The sequence below is a fragment of the Oncorhynchus clarkii genome, chromosome 8 (genome assembly GCF_045791955.1).
Source record: "Oncorhynchus clarkii lewisi isolate Uvic-CL-2024 chromosome 8, UVic_Ocla_1.0, whole genome shotgun sequence".
Classification (NCBI taxonomy): domain Eukaryota; kingdom Metazoa; phylum Chordata; class Actinopteri; order Salmoniformes; family Salmonidae; genus Oncorhynchus; species Oncorhynchus clarkii.
The window spans coordinates 19,808,075-19,833,760 of record NC_092154.1 but is presented as its reverse complement, the minus strand read 5'-3'; the positions used below and the strand labels follow the sequence as shown (position 1 = coordinate 19,833,760).

The window sequence follows — 25,686 nt, the reverse complement described above, 5'->3', positions numbered from 1 at the left end:
CAGGTGAAGCTACCTGTACGAAGGCGCAGGAAATGCAAGGAACGGAACACCAGAAGGCCCTATGCCAGATCACCAGAAAAATCACCCTCAACTGTTTGATTGCCATTCAAATTGTGCAATCAAACTGCTGCTCATGCTTCGAGGCGATATTTATTTATAACAATGTTTCATCAGGTATCCCATATCCCAGGTGGGGGTGGAAGGTCCTATATATAAGGGCAGTACTCAGTGACATCACTTCCTGAAACAGGAGGTAAAAAATGTATAACATAGTTTCACAATATTACCCACTGGAGAAAAAGGAAACTTTCTTGGACAAAGTTCTGGAGGGTGGACAACGTGCTCAATGCAGCTTCATGTACAAATGCAACTAATTTACCCACCCCTGCACAGGACAAAGATTTAAGATCAAGGGCCTGATTACCTGCATGTCCGCCAATGTTATTTACATGTTGCAATGTCCTTGGTGGTCTGTCTTACATTGGGAAAACCCATAGAAGCCTTAAGACATGGATCAGTGAGCACCACAGCAATATTCGGACAGGTGAGACAAAAAATCTGGTTGCTGTTCCTTTTGTACAAGCTGGACATCCTATTAGTTCTCTGAGATACATTGGAATAGAAATGGTCAAGATGTCATGCAGTGGAGAGGACATTGACAGGAAACTTCTTCAAAGGGAATCTTTCTGAATCCACAGGCTCAACACACTCTCCTCTTGGCCTTAACGAGGAGTTTGACTTGAAACCGGTTTTATAGTTTCAATATGTCCAAATTGTGTTTTTTTAAATAATATTTTGTGTATGTATATTACTGTAAATATTGATCACATTTCTTATGTACGATCATATATTTTGATACATTGAATGTTTATATTGTGAAACTATGTTATATATTTTTACCTCCTGTTACAGGAAGTGATATCACTGAGAACTGGCACAATATATAGGACCTTCCAACCCCACCTGGGATATGGATGCCTGATGAAGACCTAAGGGTCGAAACATTATAAAAAAATATCACCTGGGAGCATGAGCAGCAGTGTTTTCTGTGATAATGATCTACCCTTCTTAAAACCGATATAGGCTTATATTTACACTTTCCCAGCAATTTGGGGAGACACCAGATGAGCCAGGCATATCATGAGATTGGTGCACAAATGAGAATCAAACACAGCAAATTCACTTGCTTGCTGCAAGGAGAAAAAAATAACATTTCAATGGTATTTTCAATTATCCCACATAAATGTTGGTGACATTGCAAAGTAAGTAGGTCAATTAGGAACAACAGTACAACTTAGAAAACTATTAGAAGTGTACTTGTGATATGGGTATTTTATCCATATGTTATTAGAAACCCGTAATACTACAGTAATAGCCAAAAATAAATATATTCTCTCTCTCTCTCTCTCTCTATATATATATATATATATATATATATATATATATATATATATATATATATATATATATATATATATATATATATAGAGAGAGAGAGAGAGAGAGAGAATATATATATTTTTGGCTATTACTGTAGTATTACGGGTTTCTAATAACATATATATATATATAGAGAGAGAGAGAGAATATATTTATTTTTGGCTATTACTATATATACACCTATTTGTTTTGCATTTAAGCACCAAAGGGAGTTTAGCATTACATCGAGTTCGACTATGCAAGTGCTCTTGAGAGAGCTTGGCAATAATAGGATGATTATTTTAGACTAAGCCAAGTTGAACAAGATCAGAGAATATCATTACGCCTATACATTCCTACTGGCGAAATAACTCATGTTGAAAGTAGCCTGCGCTTCCATGAACAGTGTGTCAAATAATAAACATCATCACTGTGTTGTTGAAGGGGGAGGACCGTTGAGTGAGTGTGAGTGCGTACATGAAAACAAAAACACAGACACGGGCAGCGCTCAGGGTAGTTAAAAACTATCCTCTGCTTTGTCCAACGTGAAAGGAGATATAGCCTAGTCTTGATAAGGCATTCTGCAATCAGTTTAATGAGTACACAATAACGTTATCTGAATCTTACCCGTCTTTGCGCTTAGCTTTATAAACGTGCCCGTAGGTGCCTCGACCCACTTTGCAACCTTCATATTCGAACAGATCTTCTACCTTCTCTCGTTCGGCTGCGAGCTTTGTTTTGAAGTCGTAATCCATTTGAACCCATAAATATTTCTTAATTTACAATAAAATAAAATATGAATTATAACATGCATTAATTAAATAATATGATCGTTTTATTCCCCCACCATTTCCTTGTTTGGGATTTTGGTCTGCTCCGCTTAATGTTCACTGGCTCGTTGACGTTTCTAATTGACACGCAAGGCTTTCTGGGGAGCGTAGTTTACAAAAGCATTAGCTTGCCTTATCAACATGGAAGTAAAAGGTCTGTGAAACTACACTCCGCATTTCGCGCTGCGTTACTGCACTTGCGTACTCATGAACGCGCTAAGAAAATGTGTGGATCAGTTGTAACATTTCATGTTTTGTATACAACAAATGTGTAATCCTTTTGAAGTTTGAGCGAACATGTGCAGGTCTCCAATATGTGTTTGAATAGAAAAGAGGTATATTGAAGTAGCTTCAACTGGAGGGATAGGTTGTACTATACAATCCCACCTGTGACATCTATTAGTTTTAGCCTTTTGCTTTTATACAAGAGAGGTAGGCTACATGTAGCAAATCTGCATGTAATTTGTCATCTGTAAAAAAATATGCATATGCAATCATATTACACTATTATGACATCCACCATAACTCGTTTATGAAGAACAGAAGTAGGCCTAGATACCTTTATTAATTATATTTATTACGTTTATTTGGCAGGGACAATGAACAACAAAAGCATGTCCCAGAGCACTGAGAGAACATGTGTCGCACCAGATTTAGCTAATAGCTCATTTCCATCTGTAGTCCCTAAAACGTCTAGACATCGGTGAACATCTAGACATGGAAACATTATATACAAAACAGAAAAACAGAAATACACCATACAGTTAAAAAAAACAGAGATCAGGACATATAAACTTGTTTCAACACAGAAGTCAAAACAATGCCCATAGAATCACATTGCTATTGGATAGAACATGTAATACACCTATACAAAATAAATATAAAAAACGAAATATTGTACATAGCCCAGTTAACGCACGTATTGAAATGGCACCTATGTATATACTAATGTGTCTTCTATTGCATTACAATTCAGTAGGCCCTATGGCCTTTTAAGTTAAAATCAATGAGCGCATGACTGATTGGACTTCATTTAAAAAAAATGTCTCAGTCGAGAAGGCTTTGAAGGTGCTACATGTTTTGAGAGCAGACGGGAACAGTTTACCTGAACGCAGAGTAGCGTTTATTATCAGGGAAAAATGGCATATCTGCCAATTAAATGTATTATCGTTTAAAATTGGAGATTGGCAATGTACAATTTTGTCATGCTGACAGTTGCCACTGCCAATCGCCACTTCATTAGCAAGAACCCAGCAACGTGATTCGACTAACGTGGGGGTGACGTTATAGGCTGGGTGAATAAAACCAATACGCGTCCCCTTTTCTGCGCTTTACACAGTATGGCCGGCGATATTAGCTAGCACTTGCTTTACAGTATTCTCTGTAAAAGGGAAGACGGTTAAACCAAGAAATTACACCTGGATTGCTAAAGGACTGTACTTAATAAATTATAACGATCAAACAAGGGCTAATTCAATTGAAAACGTAACCGACGTTTAATTTCTGTTGGTGTCTGTTAACTCACGATGGAAGCGAACGGTGCACACTTCTTCGAGGGAACCGAGAAGCTGTTGGAGGTGTGGTTCTCCCGGCAAGATGAGATCAAAGGAACAGGGGATCTCCGTACCATCCCAAGGTTTGTGAAGTCGAGATGTGATTAATACATTCTGCCTTTGGCTAGCTAGTTAACTAAGCTACTAACATTAGCCCCCGTGCTCCAGAAATCCGTTCACTCAAGAAGACTGGATGGCGATTCAACCCTCAACACGCGCTAGAAAGAAACATTGTAACGAGGATTTATTTATCTAGTTAACTGGGCCCGTTATTAAAGACTACGGTTCTCGTAAACCACAATCTTTCACTGACATGTCATGTGGTGGCTAATGTGATCACGCAGTGCTAGCCAGCTGGTTAGCTAAATTCAGATAACATCGTCACTCATGAATTACCATCCCCCACACTGACCACCACTAGCTTGGCATTTGCTTAGGGAACGAACGCGGTAGCCGAGTCATTCATTCATGCGGTTCAGTCAGCTGCTGACTAATGCCCGCTACTGCCATTCATTAGCTCTCCAGTAATACTAATTATCCAATGTTTAGAAACGTATTTGAATATTGCATGTACCATCAATGCAATGTTAAGTATTCCAATTTGCAAGCTAGCAAATTGTTTTGGCAAGAAAAGTGGTCAGATTGGGGTGAGTTTGACAGCGCGGGTTTTTCGCATACTGCGCATGCATTGGTGTTCGATGTATCCATGCTAGGGGTGATGATCTCAACATGTTGCCCACGGATTTGATTTGACACTAAACACGCGAAATAGCTCATTGTCTTTATGCAATCTTGTATCTTATGTAACCAGGTAGCTAGGTAAGTCTACAACGCAACTTCTGAAGTTGTTGGTGTCATTGTGTATCTTCTGGCTAGCTGTAGTAATTTTCCATTTCACTTCTCTGCGTCACGATGTGGTACTGTAGCGCCTTGTGGCGCCTATTCTCTGATATGCCGCATTGGCAATCATGGTCTCTCGCCGCTGAAGATTTACAACCTCTGCAATGCACAATGAACGAAGGCCATTAACAGACTAAAGCGATATCTACCATTATACCTGATCAGTTTGAGTTGATTGCCAACCACTTAGCTGAGAAGCCAATCTTCACTAGTGTAATTTACCCAATCGGGATCAATGCAATAATGAACTTTAAATTAAACTAACGCTTGTAGTTGCTGTTACTTGTACATACCCATGCATGGGGCCATCTAAATTGTATTTACAAAACCCTTCAAACTAGGCCTATTTGCATTGCCCTAATCAGTGGTGTAAAAATACTTCAAAGTACTACTTAAGTCGTTTTTGGGGTTCTGTACATTACTTTACTATTTATATTTGACAACTTTAAGTTCATTACCTGCCTAAAGAAAACACTACTTTTTACTCCATACATTTTCTCTGCAACCCAAAAATACTTGTTACATTTTGAATGCTTAGTAGGACAGGAAAATTGTCCAGTTAACTAACTTATGGTATCACGAAAACAACATCCTTGGTCATCCCTACTGCCTCTGACCTGGCAGACTCAGTAAACACATGCTGCTTTCGTCAGTTATGTCAGTGTTGGAATGTGCCACTCTAAATGAAGAAAAAAAAGTGCAATCTGGTTTGCTTTAATATAAGGGATTTATACTTTTGATACTGAAGTATATTCATAACCAAATACTTTTGGACGCTCACTGTATATTACTGGTTAACTTAATAGAAAATGACTCAAGTCATCTTTACTTTTAGTCAGGTATGACAATTGGGTACTTTTTCTACCACTGGCCCTAATATCTAATAAAGAACACGTGTCAACCATGTTGAATTATTTCAATGCTCTTGTTTTTAATACGATTGAGTCCTCATTTTTATTTAACCATTATTTTACTAGGTAAGGTGACCTGAACACATTCTCATTTACAGCAACAACCTGGGGAATAGTTACGTCAGGTGAATGAGCCAATTGGAAGTTGGGGATTATTAAGTAGTCATGATCAGAACCAGATTGCAAATTTAACCAGGACACTGGGCTAACACCCCTAATCTTACGATAGGTACCATGGAAGCTTTAGTGACCACTGAGCCAGGACACCTGTTTAACGTCCCATCGGAAAGACTGCTCCCAACACAGGGCAATGTGCCCAATCACTGCCTTGGGCACTTGGAATGTTATTTTTTAGACCAGAGGAAAGAGTGCCTCCTACTGACCCTCCAACACCACTTCCAGCAGCATGCTTGTGGCCTGAACCTTTGCTGCCAATCCTCAAATATTTGACTTGAATAACTTGTTGACAAGAGGCCACTTCTTTAAGGTTCCTCAAGGCGTTTGCATGCTTCCCAGTCGAAACAGCGTAGCGTTTGCATACATTAGTACTCAATTCTGTGACCGTTTTTGTTAGTTTTGGACTTGGATGAATATTTGTTTGGCTGTTTGCTGGATATTTACGGGAACTGGAACAGGCTGTTGTAAGTGTTGCTCCAGAGTATCCCATACATGCTCAATGAGTGATGTCTGAGTATGGTATGGAGGCCATGAAATAACTTTTACATTTTCAGCATCCAGGAATTGTGTACAAATCCTTGCAACATGGGGCTGTGTATTATCATGCTGAAACATGAGGTGGTGGCGGATGAAGGGCATGACAATGGGCTTCAGGACCTCATGGTATCTCTGTGCATAAAATGCAATTGTTCGTCCGTAGCTTACGCATGCCCATACCATAACCCCACCGCCACCATGGGGCACTCTGTTCACAACGTTGACACCAGCAAACCGCTTGCCCACACAATGCTGCCTGCCCGGTACAGCTGAAACCGGGATTCATCTGTGAACACATTTCTCCAGCGTGCCAGTGTCCATCGAAGGTGAGCATTTGCCCAATGAAGACGACGAGCATGCAGCTGAGCTTCTCTGACGGTTTCTGCAAAAGGTCTGTCTGTGCAAACCTGTATTTTCATCAGCTGTCCTAGTAGCTTCTCGGACGATCCCGCATGTGAGGAAGCCAGATGTGGAGTTCCTGAGCTGGCGTGATTACACGTGGTCTGCGGTTGTGAGGCCGGTTGGACGTACTGCCAAATTCTAACACAGCAGGTAGCTTATAGTAGGGAAATTAACATTTTAAATTCTCTGGCAACAGCTCTGGTGGACATTCCTACAGTCTCAGCATGCCAAATGCACACACTTGAGACATCTGTGGCATTGTGTTGTGACAACTGCACATTTTGTGGCTTTTTATTGTGCCCAGCACAAGGTGCACCTTTGTAATGATCATGCTGTTTAATCAGCTTCCTGACATGCCACACCTGTCAGGTGGATGGGTTATCTTGGCAAAGGAGAAACTCACTAACAGGGATGTGAACAAATTTGAGTGGTAAGCTTTTCTGCTATCTTATAGTCCAGCTCAAACATGGGACGAACACTTTACATGTTGCTTTTAACATTTTTTGTTCAGTGTAGTAATGGAATGGCAATTGCCATAATATAAGTCCATTCCAATACATGTGATTTCATTGAATGAGAAGGACTGATAAATGGTTATTCACCTGCCTCTGTGGCAAGGTTCATGGCTACTGTTGCCAATCCAAGGGAAAGCCAGGGTTTTCATGGTTAACATATGGTTAGGAATGACGACGGGTATTAACTTACAGCCAAGGAAGATTAACAGATCGGCGGCAGTGGATGCTGGACGCCTGCCAATGTCCAACTAAGTCCACAAGGGCATCTGATTCACAGATCTGTACCTTACACCCGCCTCTGTGCCACTGTCTTTCTCTGGGCTGAGTAGCAGCTAAAACTTTTCTTATGGTCAGCAGAAATGTTGGTGTTTTTTAACATTTCTCTTGGTATGGACGTCCGTCTGAGGATTGTTAATCAGCACGCCTGCCACTCTAATGGGGGAAGTCCACCTCATTTGACCTATATTGCGGGTTTTTAATACAAATGGTATTTCACATTTTATAAGAAAATAGTTCCCCAGATAGACTGGCCGTGTTTTGTTTTGAGAGGTGCCTATTGGCATTTATTTGCTGTGTTTTATCCTGACTTTCCATCAATACACTCTTGTCTGGGGAAACTTAACACTTCGTAACTACATTGTTCATGTCACACTCAATATGATACTTGACAGATGTTACAAGGGGTTTTTAGGGAAAGGTGTGATGCTCAAGAAACTCATTGACCCCCTGAAATAAGTCCCGGTTATGTAAAACGATCTCGCAATCATACAGTCCACAAAGTCTTGCTCAACAGGACCATGGTAACTGATTTCGTGACACGGTGGATTGATGGCTAAACCAAGGATGGGGCAACTTGATGGGGTGGAGCCCACAATCAACTCCTGGGGGGTTGCAGTGACTTGTGGGTCTGCGTAGACACATCCATACCCACACGTGCGGTCAGATCCGGCCCTGGCCTCGTATTCTAACTCAACAGTAAATTGAGACCCCGACTAGTTCTTCAAATATATTTAATTATTTTGTTTTTGGTAATTGATCTGTGGGCCTACATGGATGCATGCTGCCAGTTTCCCATTCCTGAGCTAAATTATTAACTTCTATTGACATCTGTATTTTAAACACTATTTGCAGTTGAACAGGATCTCAACCTTCTTGATTGATCTACCTATCTTTAACTGTTTTGGATGATCATAGTCATTACGAGGCCTAATCCCTACAGTTATTACCTAGAAGCGGTGGAGAAACTGGATTGTCATCTACCTGCTGTCTTGTGAGCAGGCTGTTGCTTAATAGTAGCCTGTAGTAGAGCAGGGAGCCTGTTGTGCCAGAGTGCACCTGCCTGCTGTTTGCACTGTTCCAGGGAATGCCAGGGCTCTGGACCTGTTTCAAAATCAACCTGAATATAGTACTGTAGGTTTTCTTTTCACTGTTATTAGCCTCAATCATTTGTTTATGTAAGTAAAGTGAGTTGGTTAGGCCTTTTTAAAATCTAAAGCAAGACATGAATTGTTAGACAGCCCTTATGGTTTGTTGGCTGATTAATTTCACTGTCTATTTAGTCATCAGTCACAGCAGTTAGACACCCCAAATGCCATGCCCAGAAATGTGAAATGATTAGCTTAATGTAAGATTGTTATTCAAATTGTCTGATGGCACTAGAACTACAGTCTAGCCTCTGACAGTTGCTTCTATTTTGAAAAAGCAAGTCTTGAACTATTAAATTGAGTGTGCTGCAGTGTTAAAACAAAAAACAAACATGAACAAATGCTTTTTGTCTTTCAGGTTTGAGTGGGACAAACTTCTGGAGAATGTGCACTGTTTGATCATAAGTGTGACAAAGACCGACAAGCAGGAAGCTTATATACTCAGGTGAGTAGCGACCGAATCCCTGTTCTGTTTACCACTGTCACCTTGGCTTGTCCCCATTTCAGAATAGAGAGCTGGGATTGCGTCATCTGTAATCGTCTCATTGTGAATGGCTGCATGGAAACTCTTCTCTCCCCTAGGGTGAAAGGACTGACTGAGCAGAGCTCTTTTTAGATCTCTCAGGTCTCCCTGCCTGTTCTGAAGCTCCTAATGACCTGGGTCTTATCTGAGCCCAGTTGAAAGATGGCTAAATGAGCACGCTGGCAGCGCACAAGCATATAAGGCACAAGTTGCCAATTTAGGTTCCTAGGAATCGATATCTGATGGTGAAATCTGCCCTTTGTGACACCAGTGTACTCTGACTGGTCTTTGGGGAAAGTCATTGCCAGTAAAAAGTACATGCCTGACCCTGGGTGTTAGTCTGGCTGCGGAGGCTGTTGTGAGAGGTCTCCACTCTCAGCTCCCTCTGCCGGTTAAGTCCCACCTACAACCGTCTGGTAACGAGGGGTGGGGTTGATCTGTCTAGCTGTTGCACAGACCTCGACCAGGCCGGGGCTAGCACAACGGAGTAGCGTTCTCCTTCACTCTTGAGGTTTGTTATGCGAATGGGACAGTGCTGATTCACGGGAGGACTACCTGTGACAGCTTTCTGTTTGACTGCAAGTAGACAACATTGGTGTTGTAATCCTACATATGCCCCACAAACTTCTTCCTTCTCACTAGTAGTGCTGGAAATGACCAGAGGCGACACAATATTATCACAATGCTTAGTTGGCAATACAATATGTATTGCAATTCGATACTGCAATTTTGTTGATTCGACGTTCCGAACAGATTACTCACTATACACGGAGTGTACCAAACATCAGGACCACCTTCCTAATATTGAGCTGACCTCCATAAGGCATCGTAGCTGGTCAGTCTGTCATGGAAAGCACATGTTCTTAATGTTTTGAACAATCAGGGAATACGTCTGCTGCAGAGACGATCGTTGAACTAGTGCCAAAAATAGTGATATTTTCAATGAGATACCATAGGCTATAATCGCAAAAAATATACACTGCTCAAAAAAATAAAGGGAACACTAAAGTAACACATCCTAGATCTGAATGAATTAAATATTCTTATTAAATACTTTTTTCTTTACATAGTTGAATGTGCTGACAACAATCACACAAATTTATCAATGGAAATCAAATGTATCAACTCATGGAGGTCTGGATTTGGAGTCACACTCAAAATTAAAGTGGAAAACCACACTACAGGCTGATCCAACTTTGATGTAATGTCCTTAAAACAAGTCAAAATGAGGCTCAGTAGTGTGTGTGGCCTCCACGTGCCTGTATGACCTCCCTACAACGCCTTGGCATGCTCCTGATGAGGTGGTGGATGGTCTCCTGAGGGATCTCCTCCCAGACCTGGACTAAAGCATCCGCCAACTCCTGGACAGTCTGTGGTGCAACGTGGCGTTGGTGGATGGAGCGAGACATGATGTCCCAGATGTGCTCAATTGGATTCAGGTCTGGGGAACGGGCGGGCCAGTCCATAGCATCAATGCCTTCCTCTTGCAGGAACTGCTGACACACTCCAGCCACATGAGGTCTAGCATTGTCTTGCAGTAGAAACCCAGGGCCAACTGCACCAGCATATGGTCTCACAAGGGGTCTGAGGATCTCATCTCGGTACTTAATGGCAGTCAGGCTACCTCTGGCGAGCACATGGAGGGCTGTGCGGCCCCCCAAAGAAATGCCACCCCACACCATGACTGACCCACTGCCAAACCGGTCATGCTGGAGGATGTTGCAGGCAGCAGAATGTTCTCCACGGCGTCTCCAGACTCTGTCACGTCTGTCACATGTGCTCAGTGTGAACCTGCTTTCATCTGAGAAGAGCACAGGGCGCCAGTGGCGAATTTGCCAATCTTGGTGTTCTCTGGCAAATGCCAAACGTCCTGCACGGTGTTGGGCTGTAAGCACAACCCCCACCTGTGGACGTCGGGCCCTCATACCACCCTCATGCAGTCCGTTTCTGACTGTTTGAGCAGACACATGCACATTTGTGGCCTGCTGGAGGTCATTTTGCAGGGCTCTGGCAGTGCTCCTCCTTGCATAAAGGCGGAGGTAGCGGTCCTGCTGCTGTGTTGTTTCCCTCCTACGGCCTCCTCCACGTCTCCTGATGTACTGGCCTGTCTCCTGGTAGCGCCTCCATGCTCTGGACACTACCCTGACAGACACAGCAAACCTTCTTGCCACAGCTCGCCTTGATGTGCCATCCTGGATGAGCTGCACTACCTGAGCCACTTGTGTGGGTTGGAACTGAGAAGTGGTCTGTGGTCACCACCTGCAGAACCACTCCTTTATTGGGGGTGTCTTGCTAATTGCCTATAATTTCCACCTGTTGTCTATTCCATTTGCACAACAGCATGTGAAATTTATTGTCAATCAGTGTTGCTTCCTAAGTGGACAGTTTGATTTCACAGAAGTGTGATTGACTTGGAGTTACATTGTTGTTTAAGTGTTCCCTTTATTTTTTTGAGCAGTGTATACATTCCCCCCCCCCCCCCTCCCATCAGTACTCACTAGCTATACTGTAACTAAGAGGCAGATGACTAATGATAACCCAGCTATGTTTCCTCAAGGAGTCTGTGGGCCAGAATTCTAGACGGGCTTGCCGCTGTAAACAATTTCAGGCCCATGATAACAGCAATGCACTAATGCCCTGTGGTTGGTTTTGAATTCATGCTCAAGGCAGACTGTTAAGCTGTTTGTAGCATGTGCTGCTTTAGGTTTACCCTGTGTAGAATCAATGGCCAGCACTCACCAGGGTAATGCCATGCCTGGCTGTCAGTCTGCCACGCAATGGTGTCTTAATAGTACACGCTACTTAGCTGGAAGGCATCGAACCTGAAGAACTCTACTTTTTCCTTTTGACAGTTGTACATGCATGTTGGATGTAAATTGAGCTCATGTAAAAACAAAAAAAAAACTTAGCCTTAAGGCTATTTAACTGTAACTTGTGATATGTATGTAACGTGTATAAAACTCATAATATTGCTCTTCTCCTTCTGTCCCTTTTTCCATTCAGTGAGAGTAGCATGTTTGTCTCCAAGAGACGTTTCATTTTGAAGACGTGTGGAACCACCCTCTTACTGCAAGCACTGATGCCTCTGCTGGAACTGGCCAGGGAGTACTGTGGCTTTGATGCTATCGAGGTCAGTGTGACGTGCGCTCACACATAGGGTTGGGGAGTAACTGATTACAAAAAACGAACTATTCTGAAGTTACCAGCAAAAATATTGTAATCAGATTACAGGTACTTTTGCAAAATCAATGACTTTTAAATTCAAGAAGCATGTTTGTGTAAAAATCAGCATTGGAAAAAAGGCAAATGTTTACATTTGTTCTATCTTGAGTCTGACCAAGTCAGAGACCACTATGACGACATACCAAATACGTTCGCTGGATTGCGGGAAAATAGCAGGAATTTGCACCAGCTGATGGTGAATTCACGTAGACACTTAGCTAAATGCTAACGAGTGAGAACCAACTGTATTGAGTGAAATATAATTGGAAAATGTAGTGTAGGGCTCAGAAATGCTCCATATGCACAAAGCTTTCTCAAATTTTGCGCACAAATTTGTTTACATCCCTGTTAGTGAGCATTTCTCCTTTGTCCAAGATGATCCATCTACCTGACAGGTGCATGTCAAGAGAATCAAACAGTATGATCGGGATGTATTCAGAGCCCTTGGCTTTTTCAACATTTTGTTACGTTACAGCCTTATTCTAAAATTGCTGAAATATTTTTCCCTTAGCAATCTACACACAATACCTCATAATGATAAAGCAAAAACAGGTTTTTAGAAGTTTTTGCATATTTATTTAAAAAAAAAAAACATACATTTCTTTACTGAAGTATTCAGACCCTTTGCTATGAGACTCAAAATTGAGGTCAGGTGCATCCTGTTTCCATTGATCATCCTTGATGTTTCTACATGTTTGAGTCCACCTGTGGACGCTAATAAGATCAGGGGGGGAAATGGCAACCCAGATGACTCATCCAGAGCTCTTTGACTTCTGTCAGAAAGCATTATAAAATATCTGATGGCAAACAATTAGTAGTGAATTGCATACGAGTCTTAATTAAATCACCTCATGTAAGCCGCACAAGAGACGCGGATAGATATAGAATGCTATGGCCCCACCGCCGCCTGCTTTCTCCGGTTGTGCTATTTACAAACTATGGTAAGCTTCATGTGACGGGTTAATTGAACACAATCTGCTTTCTCCTAATGTATTGCACAATTTGGCTGCAGGTATTAACTTAAAGTAGCTACAAATGGTTATTTTATTTAAACATTTCAAATAAATAGTTTACGGTATTGATGGTATTAAAAGAGATGTGGCTTTTTCAAAATTACACGGTAGGGTAGCCTAGTGGTTAGGGCGTTGGACTAGTAACCGAAAGGTTGCAAGTTCAAATCCCGAGCTGACAAGGTACAAATTTGTCGTTCTGCCCCTGAACAGGCAGTTAACCCACTGTTCCTAGGCCGTCATTGAAAATAAGAATTTGTTCTTAACTGACTTGCCTAGTTAAATAAAGGTTAAATAAATAAATAAAATACATACATTTGTGCTGACCCCATTTTAGTTGACTGGTGGATTGTCTGTTCTAGCGATACAATTATGTTTAGTTGGGCCGTTGCAAAGAATATAAATGTTTATGGAACATCTTGACTCTGTCAGTGGACTAATCCATTGCGGAGGCCGTAATGTTTGGTTACCATTTCTTAATGCATTCAATTTATTACTAGTATTTTACAGTTCTATTGAGTGCATATGTTTGCAGAGAGCACAGCCGAGGCTACACTTTGTTTTATTCCATTTACGTATTGTCAAGGTGTTTGTGTTTTGTGTGCTCCTGTCAATGTTGAGTAAGGACGCACACCTGATTAAGCATAGAAGTAGGCCTAGGCTACCTGGCCTGCACGCAAAGGTATGCTTACTTTTGGATCTGATTGAGAACCTCAGTAGTGAGTTTAAGACAAAGTACTTTTTTTTTTTTTTCATCTCAAACAGCAAGTTAACAAAGTTTTGTTTTTACATCCATTGAGAATGACAATAGTTCCTCCAATGTAGCTTATTTTGAACACCCTTTCAATTACCACTAAGTGAGGAAAAAATGCCATGATCTGATCAGGTGGAAATGTAATCAAGTAGGACTATTTTATGACTCCTCTGTCCAGGGCTCACTGGCGCTGTTAAGGAAGGGTCCAGAATATTTGATACAATGTTACAAGTTTGTTAGCACAAGCTTTGGGCTGGACCAAGTTGATACAATGTTTAACATTCCTTGCAGACAGGCCATATGCAGCCAATGTGATTTATTTGTGTTCATACCCCTTTGACTTATTCTACATTTTGCTACAGCCTGATTTTCAATCTGGATTAAATAAATGTCTCCCATCTACTCACAATATCCCATAATGATAGTGAAAACATTGTTTTAGAAATGTTTGCAGGTGTATTGAAAAGTGAAATGCAGAAATGTAAATGAAGTATTCACACCCCATTGCTATGACGTTCCAAATGTAGTTATGGGTTCGTCTAATGTCCTTTGATCTTTTTTAATTGTTTGGACAGGATTTAGAAAGATATACCTGCCTATATAAAGTCCCACGGTTGACGGTGCATGTGAGAGCATAACCTCTACCATGACGTCCAAGGAACTCTATACATCCATGCATACAAACCAAATGGAATACCATTTTATGTACATATTCATAAAACCAAAAATGTGTACACTCGTAAATGTTTTATAAACAATGTTACGCATCAAGATGTTATGTTTGTACATTATACCATCTTTGTTTGCGTTGATGTTATTGTGGACAGGATGGGTTAGTTCTAACATCTCCTTGTAACCTACAGAATTTCTTCTATTCTCGCAAGAACTTCATGAAGCCTACCCATCAGGAGTTCCCTCATCGGAACTTCCAGGAGGAAGTGGAATTTCTCAGCCAGATTTTCCCAAGTAAGTACTAATGCCCACGCTCCAAATTCAATTCCTCAACTCTAATCACTGGAGTCTAGGAAGAGTGTGTGCTAATGCATGGATGGGGCGAGTCAGGGACGCTATACAGGCTGTCTTCATATGCTGTTCTCTAAGCAGGAGGTGTTTGAGACACGGGCACATAAGATAAAGAAATGACATGATCTTCCTTCGACAGATGGAGCAGCGTACTGTATGGGACGTTTGAATTCTGATTGCTGGTAAGGTCCCCCCCACTTATGCTACTGTTTCATGATCTATGCATAGTCACTTTAACTCTACCTGCATGTTCATATTTCCTTGACTAACTGGTGCCCTTGCACATTGACTCTACTGGTATCCCCTGTATATAGCCTCCACATTGACTCTGTACTGGTATCCCCTGTATATAGCCTCCACATTGACTCTGTACTGGTATCCCCTGTATATAGCCTCCACATTGACTCTGTACTGGTATCCCCTGTATATAACCTCCACATTGACTCTGTACTGGTATCCCCTGTATATAGCCTCCACATTGACTCTGTACTGGTATCCCCTGTATATAGCCTCCACATTGACTCTGTACTGGTATCCCCTGTATATAGCCTCCACATTGACTCTGTACTGGTATCCCCTGTATATAGCCTCCACATTGACTCTGTACTGGTATCCCCTGTATATAGCCTCCACATTGACTCTGTACTGGTATCCCCTGTATATAGCCTCCACATTGACTCTGTACCGGTATCCCCTGTATATAGCCTCCACATTGACTCTGTACCGGTATCCCCTGTATATAGCCTCCACATTGACTCTGTACTGGTATCCCCTGTATATAGCCTCCACAATGACTCTCTACTGGTATCCCCTGTATATAGCCTCCACATTGACTCTGTACTGGTATCCCCTGTATATAGCCTCCACATTGACTCTGTACTGGTATCCCCTGTATATAGCCTCCACATTGACTCTGTACTGGTATCCCCTGTATATAGCCTCCACAATGACTCTGTACTGGTACCCCCTGTATATAGCCTCCACATTGACTCTGTACTGGTATCCCCTGTATATAGCCTCCACATTGACTCTGTACTGGTATCCCCTGTATATAGCCTCCACATTGACTCTGTACTGGTATCCCCTGTATATAGCCTCCACATTGACTCTGTACTGGTATCCCCTGTATATAGCCTCCACATTGACTCTGTACTGGTATCCCCTGTATATAGCCTCCACATTGACTCTGTACTGGTATCCCCTGTATATAGCCTCCACATTGACTCTGTACTGGTATCCCCTGTATATAGCCTCCACAATGACTCTGTACTGGTACCCCCTGTATATAGCCTCCACATTGGTATTTTACTGCTGCACTTTTTGTTACTTTTATTTAAATATTTTTAGGCAATTTTTTTCTTACCTGCATTTTTGATTAATGGCTTGTAAGTAAGCATTTGAATACAAGGTCTACCTACACCTGTTGTATTCGGTGCATATGACAAAATTAGATTTGAATATACTCAAGATACTGTTCCATTAATGAGACATTAATTAATAATTGCCGTTGAACTTCAACTACACTGTCCAGTGCTGCTGAATGTGGTTTTCCTTTACCTCGTTTCCCTACAGGTACCTGTTTACTCTGGATTTGCCAGAGTTCTGGGAGAATAAGCACGCAGATCAGACGCTGGAAGTTCTGATGAGTGACCTTGATCCAGCAATTATGGATCAGTTCTTCATGAAAGACGGTGTTTCTGCAAATGATGTCACTCGTGTAAGGCCCACACACTAGCAATGTTGGGTATCGTTATTTATTCTTGATTTCATGAGGGCTCACTCAGTAGGCCCCTTCAAGGGGACCTGTTCTTATGACATTGACCTATTCTGTAATGATATTCACTAGTAAGAGCACCGATATGGAAAGTATCAGTTAAATTTTTCGATACGATATTGATATATTGGTTTTATAAAAACAAGGCAACTGTACATTTTTCACTTCCACATCTCTGAAGTAGAGACGACTGCTTGTTGATTGCCCATTGGGCCAGACTTGAATTGTCTGGGAACCTACCCAAGCAGTTTGTATACAATCGGAAGCTTATCAACTGTTGCTGGCTCATCAGCAGGCAATTAAGTACAATAAGTTGACTAGGTCCCTATAAAATCAGCATTGCTGACGCAATCATGGAATCCAGACATGATCTGAATTCAATCTAAAAACATGTCTTGCTCTTAGTAGGAAACGTTAAACAGAGTTGATCAGAAAATGTATTCGTTTGCCCAAGGTAATCATAAGACACTAATAAAATGCATCAGTGATTTGTATTTTCCTTCAACTTTCTGTAATGGCACAGGAATGTCTGTCGTGCTTGCATATGTCTATACTTTGTGTAGCTGTTAACCTTGTGGCCACTTGTTTTGCAAACTCTGCAATCACATGAGTGCTATAAACATTGCTGACCAAACAAGTATCTTGCTGGTGCACTCTTTCATTACGGTAACTTTACCCAAAAATGTATCTAATTTCAGAGGTCAAGTGGTCTCACGGTGCAGTTTAAACATGGTTATGGACTTGGAATATCCCATTCTATTAAAAAAAGAAGCAATTTTCACCTGGAAAAACAAAATGGGATCACAAATTTTCTAGGGCCCTAGTTGACAGCCTGTGAGTTGTGAAAGGGGTTTTGTGCATGCAGGAACAGTAGTCTATGCTTTTAATTTTATTTTTTACATAATCATTTAGGTAAATGAGAGGAAGGCCCAAATATCACTGCCTTGCGCCTATCTATATGAAACTATCAATATCGTATTGAATTATCGCTATTGGTGCCCACCAGTAATATTTATGATAGGAACACTATCATAAACCTGACTGTTCATCAGTTGCTGTTTTGTAGTGCACTATATATACACTGCTCAAAATGTCACTTCTGTGAAATCAAACTGTCCCCTTAGGAAGCAACACTGATTGACAATAAATTTCACCTGCTGTTGTGCAAATGGAATAGACAACAGGTGGAAATTATATGCAATTAGCAAGACACCCCCAATAAAGGAGTGGTTCTGCAGGTGGGGACCACAGACCACTTCTCAGTTCCTATGCTTCCTGGCTGATGTTTTGGTCACTTTTGAATGCTGGCGGTGCTTTCACTCTAGTGGTAGCATGAGACTGAGTCTACAACTCACACGTGGCTCAGGTAGTGCAGCTCATCCAGGATGGCACATCAATGCGAGCTGTGGCAAGGTTTGCTGTGTCTGTCAGCGTAGTGTTCAGAGCATGGAGGCGCTACCAGGAGACAGGCCAGTACATCAGGAGATGTGGAGGAGGCCGTAGGAGGGCAACAACCCAGAAGCAGGACTGCTACCTCCGCCTTTGTGCAAGGAGGAGTAGGAGGAGCACTGCCAGAGCCCTGCAAAATGACCTCCAGCAGGCCACAAATGTGCATGTGTCTGCTCAAACGGTCAGAAACAGACTCCATGAGGGTGGTATGAGGGCCCGACGTCCACATGTGGGGGTTGTGCTTACAGCCCAACACCGTGCAGGACGTTTGGCATTTGCCAGAGAACACCAAGATTGGCAAATTCGCCACTGGCGCCCTGTGCTCTACATAGATGAAAGCAGGTTCACACTGAGCACGTGACAGTCTGGAGACGCCGTGGAGAACATTCTGCTGCCTGCAACATCCTACAGCATGACCGGTTTGGCGGTGGGTCAGTCATGGTGTGGGGTGACATTTCTTTGGGGGGCCGCACAGCCCTCATGTGCTCGCCAGAGGTAGCCTGACTGCCATTAAATACCGAGATGAGATCCTCAGACCCCTTGTGAGACCATATGCTGGTGCAGTTGGCCCTGGGTTCCTCCTACTGCAAGACAATGCTAGACCTCATGTGCCTGGAGTGTGTCAGCAGTTCCTGCAAGAGGAAGGCATTGATGCTATGGACTGGCCCGCCCGTTCCCCAGACCTGAATCCAATTGAGCACATCTGGGACATCATGTCTCGCTCCATCCACCAACGCCACGTTGCACCACAGACTGTCCAGGAGTTGGCGGATGCTTTAGTCCAGGTCTGGGAGGACATCCCTCAGGAGACCATCCGCCACCTCATCAGGAGCATGCCCAGGCGTTGTAGGGAGGTCATACAGGCACGTGGAGGCCACACACTACTGAGCCTCATTTTACATCAAAGTTGGATCAGCCTGTAGTGTGGTTTTCCACTTTAATTTTGAGTGTGACTCCAAATCCATGGGTTGATAAATTTGATTTCCATTGATAATTTTTGTGATTTTGTTGTCAGCACATTCAACTATGTAAAGAAAAAGCATTTAATAAGAATATTTCATTCATTCAGATCTAGGATGTTATTTTAGTGTTCCCTTTATTTTTTTGAGCATTGTATAACATTTTTTTTCCCAGATGAGTGGAATTCGTGACCTGATACCAGGTTCTGTGATTGACGCCACAATGTTCAACCCTTGTGGATACTCAATGAATGGAATGAAGACTGACGTAAGTGGATCTTGTAGACTCTCTTAACCAGAGTGACTTACAGTTAGTGCATTGAACTTAAGATGGCTGGGTGAGACAACGCATCGCAATCGTATCAAGTCCAAGTTTCCCCTCAAGTATTTATCAGCCGTCTTTTTCCCCCTGTTTTTTTTTTTTGTCTTCTGGCTCTTTATTAATTACGCCTTGGAAGTCATTTTAAAACAAATGTCTGTCTTTATCTTACAGGGAACTTACTGGACGATTCACATCACTCCAGAGCCAGAGTTCTCCTATGTCAGCTTCGAAACCAACCTCTCTCAAACATCCTACGATGATTTGGTCAGGAAAGTTGTGGACATCTTTAAGCCAGGAAAATTTGTGACTACGCTGTTTGTTAACCAGGTGTGTCCTCGTTCAAAATGGGTCTGATGTTGCTTGTGGATGTTTGACTCTGTTTTCCAGAACGTTGCACTCATAAGTCACATCTTCAGTCTTCACTGTACTTGGCATTTTCACTTAACTTCATTTTTATTTTCTCCCACAGAGCTCCAAATGTCGCAGTGTCTTTTCTTCCGCCCAGAAACTTGAGGGGTACAAGCGCCTCGACCGCCAGTTGGCCCAATTCAACGATTACAATTTTGTCTTTACCAGTTACGCCAAGAGCCACCAGCAGAGTTGAGGATTAAGAATGAAAAAGAGAAAAAAGAAACACTATACAGGGCGATGTCCCCACTGCGGCCATCTCTCTGCCCGAGCAGAGAGGCACAGTCCACTTTGCTGCCATTGTTATTCAGGATTTATTGGTTCCGACAAGGCCGCAGGCCCTACTAGTGTAGCCTCCAGTTTGAATTGTTGTACCTATAACTTAGATCTCTTGCATGAAAGCTCTCTTCTCTGTTTAGATATTCTAGCTCACTCTTGCTGTGATCTTGAAGTGCATGTAGAGGATTTAAACACTCTCTGTTTGTTGCTGGCCAGCCTTGCCTCCTTGCTGCAAGTCTCCCCCCTCATTCCCCACAGACAGGGCTTCCGCTCCCACTAGTCCAGGGCCCTGACATGCTCAGATGGGTCCACTATTTTGTGCTTACCGACAGTTGAAACACGCCTCCCCACACACTCTTCCTTCCTCAACTGATCTGCTGCTTCATCGATCTGTTGCCAGTTTGTATCCTTTTTGGTTTTGACTTTTGAGTGCACTTTAAGAACACATTGTTTTCAGCCAACTGGAGCAGGACTCCTCAATACCAAAACAGGAAATGGCAACCCTTTTTTTGTCTTCTAGAATGTTCATGACTTTGGTCTTTTATTGAGTGATTAGAAGCATGTGAGCTTTGGGCCATATAGCATAATTTGTCAATTAACGTCGGAGTCTATCTAATGAATTCCTTGTTCAATTCAAAATGCCATACTTTATTAGCTTTGCACTACTAGAGGATTGGCTAGAGGCTGACCGCTAGGTCAACATTATCTAGTTGTTCTTGGCAGTAAACTGCACTGCAGCCAAAGGAATTCCTGCTAGAATTGGGTCAGAACACCAAGTCTGCCATGCTTCTCTCCACCCTGACAATCATTTAGCTGTTGAATGTGTCCTCAAATGGAAAGGCTTTAAACTTGTCCCAGACAATAGTATGTGTTAGAGCAAATCATTTAGGATGTCCGGTTGGGTACATCACGGCATGGAATGTGTAATATATGCATTCTTATACCCAGGCTCATTCTACAGTATACTGTACCAACAAGACGGCTTTGGTGGTTAGAATTCCCTGTGGTTTTAAACTCATGTGTGCATTCGTGAAAATATTGATTTACAAACAAACATCCAAACTTAAATGGAAGAATCAGTCGCGTAAGAATGAAGGCTGTGCAAACTGTGATTCTAGAGGGCATTGTTTAGACTAGAGGAGCCAGTTAAAGTGTTTTATATCTGAATGTTAATTGCAAAGAGACCTAGTAGACCCTTTGTAGCTGTGGTGTGGGCCAGAACTGCCCTCTGCTGTCCAGCATGGTCAGCCATTGTCGTCCCGCCCACCCCGTTGATATTTTAAACTAAGGGGTAGGGACGTCCCTAGGATCCTGCATAGCACTCCCCCCTCCCCCAATATAGCAGACACTGTCATCTGGCCCCAGAACCATGCTTGACATAGGTGCTGATGGCTGCACAGTGTGGCCCTGAATGGAAATAACGAATCACACTCTGCTTAGTACAGTTGTGGCCCAGCAAAGCATTTTCTTTTTCTAAACAATGTACCCCCCCATACAGGAGTCGGTAAGCACACAATAGAGGCCCACCAATCTGAGCATGCCAGGGTGATCCCGGATCATTCCACACAACTGTTGCATAAACTGCCATTTTATAAATGTTATTGTGGGCAGGCATTTTGCAGTGAATTGGTCCAAAATGTGACTTCATTGCAGTTTTTTTGGCGTACCATCAATGCCCTTTTGTTTAGTGAGAAAAATCCTGTGGCACAGGTGACTACTAGTTCTGTATTGCTTGACAGTGTAGTGTGCTGCTGTCAGTTTCTCCTGTGTAAGTAGATCAATGTGCTTCACCTTGTTTAATCAGCTCATGTACTGGGGCATTCTGATTTATTGAGCAGGTGGGATGGGGGTTAATACATATTTGTTTAAATAACATGCATACATACAGCCACCTTACAGTGCTGAAGGCATGCCCTCCATCTGGTTAGTATACAGACAGGTTTGTAATTTGAGAGCGGATTTTGATAGGATGTTGAGGATTGTTCTCCATTGGCTGGTCAGTAATGTTCATGATGCTTCTCCTGCCAGCGAATGCAGATTGAGTTTAATTTGCAGACAGCTGGGGTGGACAGGACTTTATTTTTTTGGGACTGATTTCGGGCCTGCCTTCAGAACTCCTGGAGGTTATAACTGGCGCTGCGTTGCCCAGCTAGTTTAGAAGGCCCTTAGAACATCGGAGACATCACATGATGGTATACTGTATTTAACAGAAAATTGGGCTTTCTTTAAACTGAATGTGACAGACATAACAAGCGGACCACTAGAATGAGTACTTCAGTTCATGTAAGGACCTGGGCAAAGTTGACAATTGGAACAACTTGCCTCCAGTACATCTGTGGCTTTTGGAATGGTTTAGCATTTTTTTTATTTTCCTGAGGACCAACTTTTGCCAAAAGTCTTTATCTGAAATGTTATGACTCATGTCTGAGTGACCAGCCTCCACTGTTCTAGGAGCTGTATTGACTGGTTTAGGGAATAGACACCAGCACTGTTCACAAATAAAGGTAACTTTTGATTGCTTTTGGGTCAAGTCCTATTTGGACTTGATCTGGGTAGTCCTGTTGGTTTAACTTATTTTTTATTAAAGTCTAATTCTTTGTTTTTCTCAATACCATTTTTACAAACATTTTTGTAAGAAATGCATTTTTGCCTACTTCCAACTTTGTTTGTTTACCTTTTGTTGTAAAACAGTGTTCCAGATGTATTTGTTCTGAAGCTGAGGGGATTTTTATTTTCTAAACAAGCTAATTTCATCATGTATTTTGTTTGCCTTACCAAGGAAAAGGTCAACTCCCCTGATGTGAGAGGGTGCAATTGCAGGATGTACTGAAGGGAAAATGTTTGCTGTTGTAACTCTTTTGCTGTTCTTTGGATGGTCAAGATGTGCTAAATGTATCTGTACTCTGAGCTTGATGCTTTAATAATAAAAATATTGCTCTTTCTCCTGTGCGTTTGTTGGTCAGCATGGGGTGTTTTAGGTAAAGCATTAAGGCCAGTTTACCATGTCTTTCACTAAAACTAGGAAATTCACCCTACGTAAACGGTCAAGAAGTATCTAAACCTAATGACAATTGGTATTCCAGATGTCGGGATATTCAACTACAATTTGCCACAGGATGACTTGTTTTGAGTTTATGGGCAGGAACAATTCCAAATTTGTGGACTGCAACTTGACTTCAAGAAGCTCAAACACATACAGACTTAAAACCATTTCAAACCTTGCTTATATTTGTAAAAGGTCACATCGCTCTGTGGGAATACTTTTGGATCTGATTTCCAAAATGAAAGTCACTTGGTGTGTCAATATTTACATTAAATACATACACAAAGTCGACACCTTCAAATGAGTAGATTCGGCTGTTTCAGCAGCAGGCTGTAATGACAGGAAAATCGCACATAGCAGTTCATTCTCCATAGACAAACATTAACAGTAGAATGTCCTTACTGAAGAGCTCAGTGACTTTCAACGTGGCACTGCCATAGGATGCCACCTTTCCAACAAGTCAGTTGTTCACGTTTCTGCCCTGTTAGAGCTGCCCTGGTCAACTGTTAGTGCTATTGTGAAGCGGAAACATCTAGGAGCAACAACTGCGAAGTTGTAAGCCACACAAGCTCAGAACGGGATTGCCAAGTGCGTTGCGTGTAAAAATGGTCTGTCCTAGGTTGTAACCCTCACTACCAAGTTCCAAACTGCAGTCTGGGACTGTTTTCATGGTTTGGGCTAGGCCCCTTAGTTCCAGTGAAGGGAAATCATAACTCTACAGCATCCAATGACATTCTAGGTGATTCTGTGCTCCAACTTCGTGACAACCGTTTGGGGAAGGCCCTTCCCTGTTTCAGCATGACAAAAAGTGAGGTCCATACAGAAATGGTTTGTCAAGATCGGTAAGGAAGAACTTGATTAGCCTGCACAGAGCCCTGACCTCAACCCCATTGAACAGCTTTGGGATGAATTGGAACGCTGACTGCGAGCCAACATCAGTTTCCGAACTCACTAATGCTCTTGTGGCTGAATGGAAGCAAGTTGTCAGACCGAAGGACAGATTTCCAGTGGTCTAATGTCCATTGCTCGTGTTTCTTGGCCTAAGCAAGTCTCCTAGTAGTGGTTTCTTTGCAGCAATTTAACCATGAAGGCCTGATTCACACAGTCACCTCTAAACAGTTGATGTTGAGTTGTGTCTGTTACTTGAACTCTGTGAAGCATTTATTTGAGCTTCAATCTGAGGATGGTAACTCTAATGAACTTATCCTCTACAGCAGAGGTAACTCTGGGTCTTCCTTTCCTGTGGCGGTCCTCGTGATAGCCAGTTTCATCATAGTGCTTGATGGATTTTGCGACTGCACTTGAAACTTTAAAAGTTCTTGAAATTTTCCAGATTGACTGACCTTCATGTCTTAAAGTAATGATGGACTGTCATTTCTCTTTGCTTATTTGAGCTGCTCTTGCCATAATATGGACTTGGTCTTTTTCCACCCCTACATTGTCACAACACAACTCATTGTCTCAAACGCATTAAGAAGCAAATCAATTCTACAAATGAACTTTTAACAAGGCTTACCTGTTCATTGAAATGCGAAGCTGGCATCAAGGTAAAGGGTGGCTACTTTGAAGAATCTCAAATATAAATATATTTTCATTTGTTTAACACTTTTTTGGTTACTACAGTATTCCATATCATAGTGTTGATGTCTTCACTATTATTCTACATTGTAGAAAATATTAAAAATAAAGAAAAACCATTGAATGAGTAGCTGTGCCCAAACTTTTGACTGGTACTGTATATAAATGTTCAGAAAACTTGGGAGTTCAAATCATTTTTTTGGGGGGGGGGGGGGGTTATATATTTTTGGCCTCAGAAAAGTTGGGGGCCAAATAAAATCAGCTGCCAGTTGGGGAACCCTGACAGGTCTAGCAGCTGTGCAGAGAGGAAGGTTTCTGTGAAATTCATAAACATTTGAATGGCAAATACAGTATAAAAACAGTAAGCACCTACCTTGCAATTATCTTGTCCCTTAGAATTTGCCCTTTCGGGTCTCGGAAATATAAGAAGTCCTGTATTATTTCATATCATACATGAATGTGATATTTTGTAAAGATACATAAGTTAACATATACTTGAAAATGAATTGTTCTGGAAAAAATGGTAAACCACAAACTTTTGGGGTTGATGTTGGGTTCTAGGGTTTGAGTTATGGGGGTGGTTTATAGCTCTTTACCGCCATCATGTGGCCAAATAAGAGTACATCGTGTGTATATACTGTACATAACAACGGATGTGACGTATATGTAACTGC

At 42.0% G+C, this 25,686-nt stretch overlaps 2 protein-coding genes across 4 annotated transcripts in view; one reads left to right on the top strand and one right to left on the bottom strand.

Moving 5' to 3' along the window:
• The window catches only part of LOC139415073 (cyclin-dependent kinase 19-like), a 65,326-nt gene extending 63,007 nt beyond the window's left edge, over positions 1-2,319 (bottom strand). For 2 of the 3 annotated variants that reach the window (XM_071162843.1, XM_071162844.1), the window contains exon 1: positions 2,047-2,292. In XM_071162843.1, the coding sequence (XP_071018944.1) occupies positions 2,047-2,174 (128 nt within the window). In that variant the 5' untranslated portion in view covers positions 2,175-2,292. Of the gene's footprint in view, positions 1-2,046 lie in introns of all 3 variants that reach the window. The other variant, XM_071162845.1, reaches the window with a different exon arrangement.
• A 1,218-nt stretch (positions 2,320-3,537) lies between these two features.
• On the top strand, positions 3,538-23,332 carry LOC139415072 (S-adenosylmethionine decarboxylase proenzyme-like). Its single transcript, XM_071162842.1, has 9 exons — positions 3,538-3,885; positions 9,027-9,113; positions 12,195-12,321; positions 15,041-15,143; positions 15,340-15,382; positions 16,773-16,917; positions 19,558-19,650; positions 19,876-20,031; positions 20,174-23,332. The coding sequence occupies exons 1-9, from the start codon at positions 3,776-3,778 to the stop codon at positions 20,306-20,308; spliced, it is 999 nt and encodes a 332-aa protein (XP_071018943.1). The 5' UTR covers positions 3,538-3,775; the 3' UTR covers positions 20,309-23,332.
• The last annotated feature ends 2,354 nt before the right edge of the window (positions 23,333-25,686 follow it).

Bases quoted from the DNA above. Each gene is read 5' to 3' on its own strand.
- LOC139415072 (XM_071162842.1), top strand. From the start codon at position 3,776: ATGGAAGCGAACGGTGCACACTTCTTCGAGGGAACCGAGAAGCTGTTG. The intron at 3,886-9,026 runs GTTTGTGAAGTC...TTTGTCTTTCAG, and splicing joins GATCTCCGTACCATCCCAAG to GTTTGAGTGGGACAAACTTC. The intron at 15,383-16,772 runs GTAAGGTCCCCC...GTTTCCCTACAG, and splicing joins CGTTTGAATTCTGATTGCTG to GTACCTGTTTACTCTGGATT.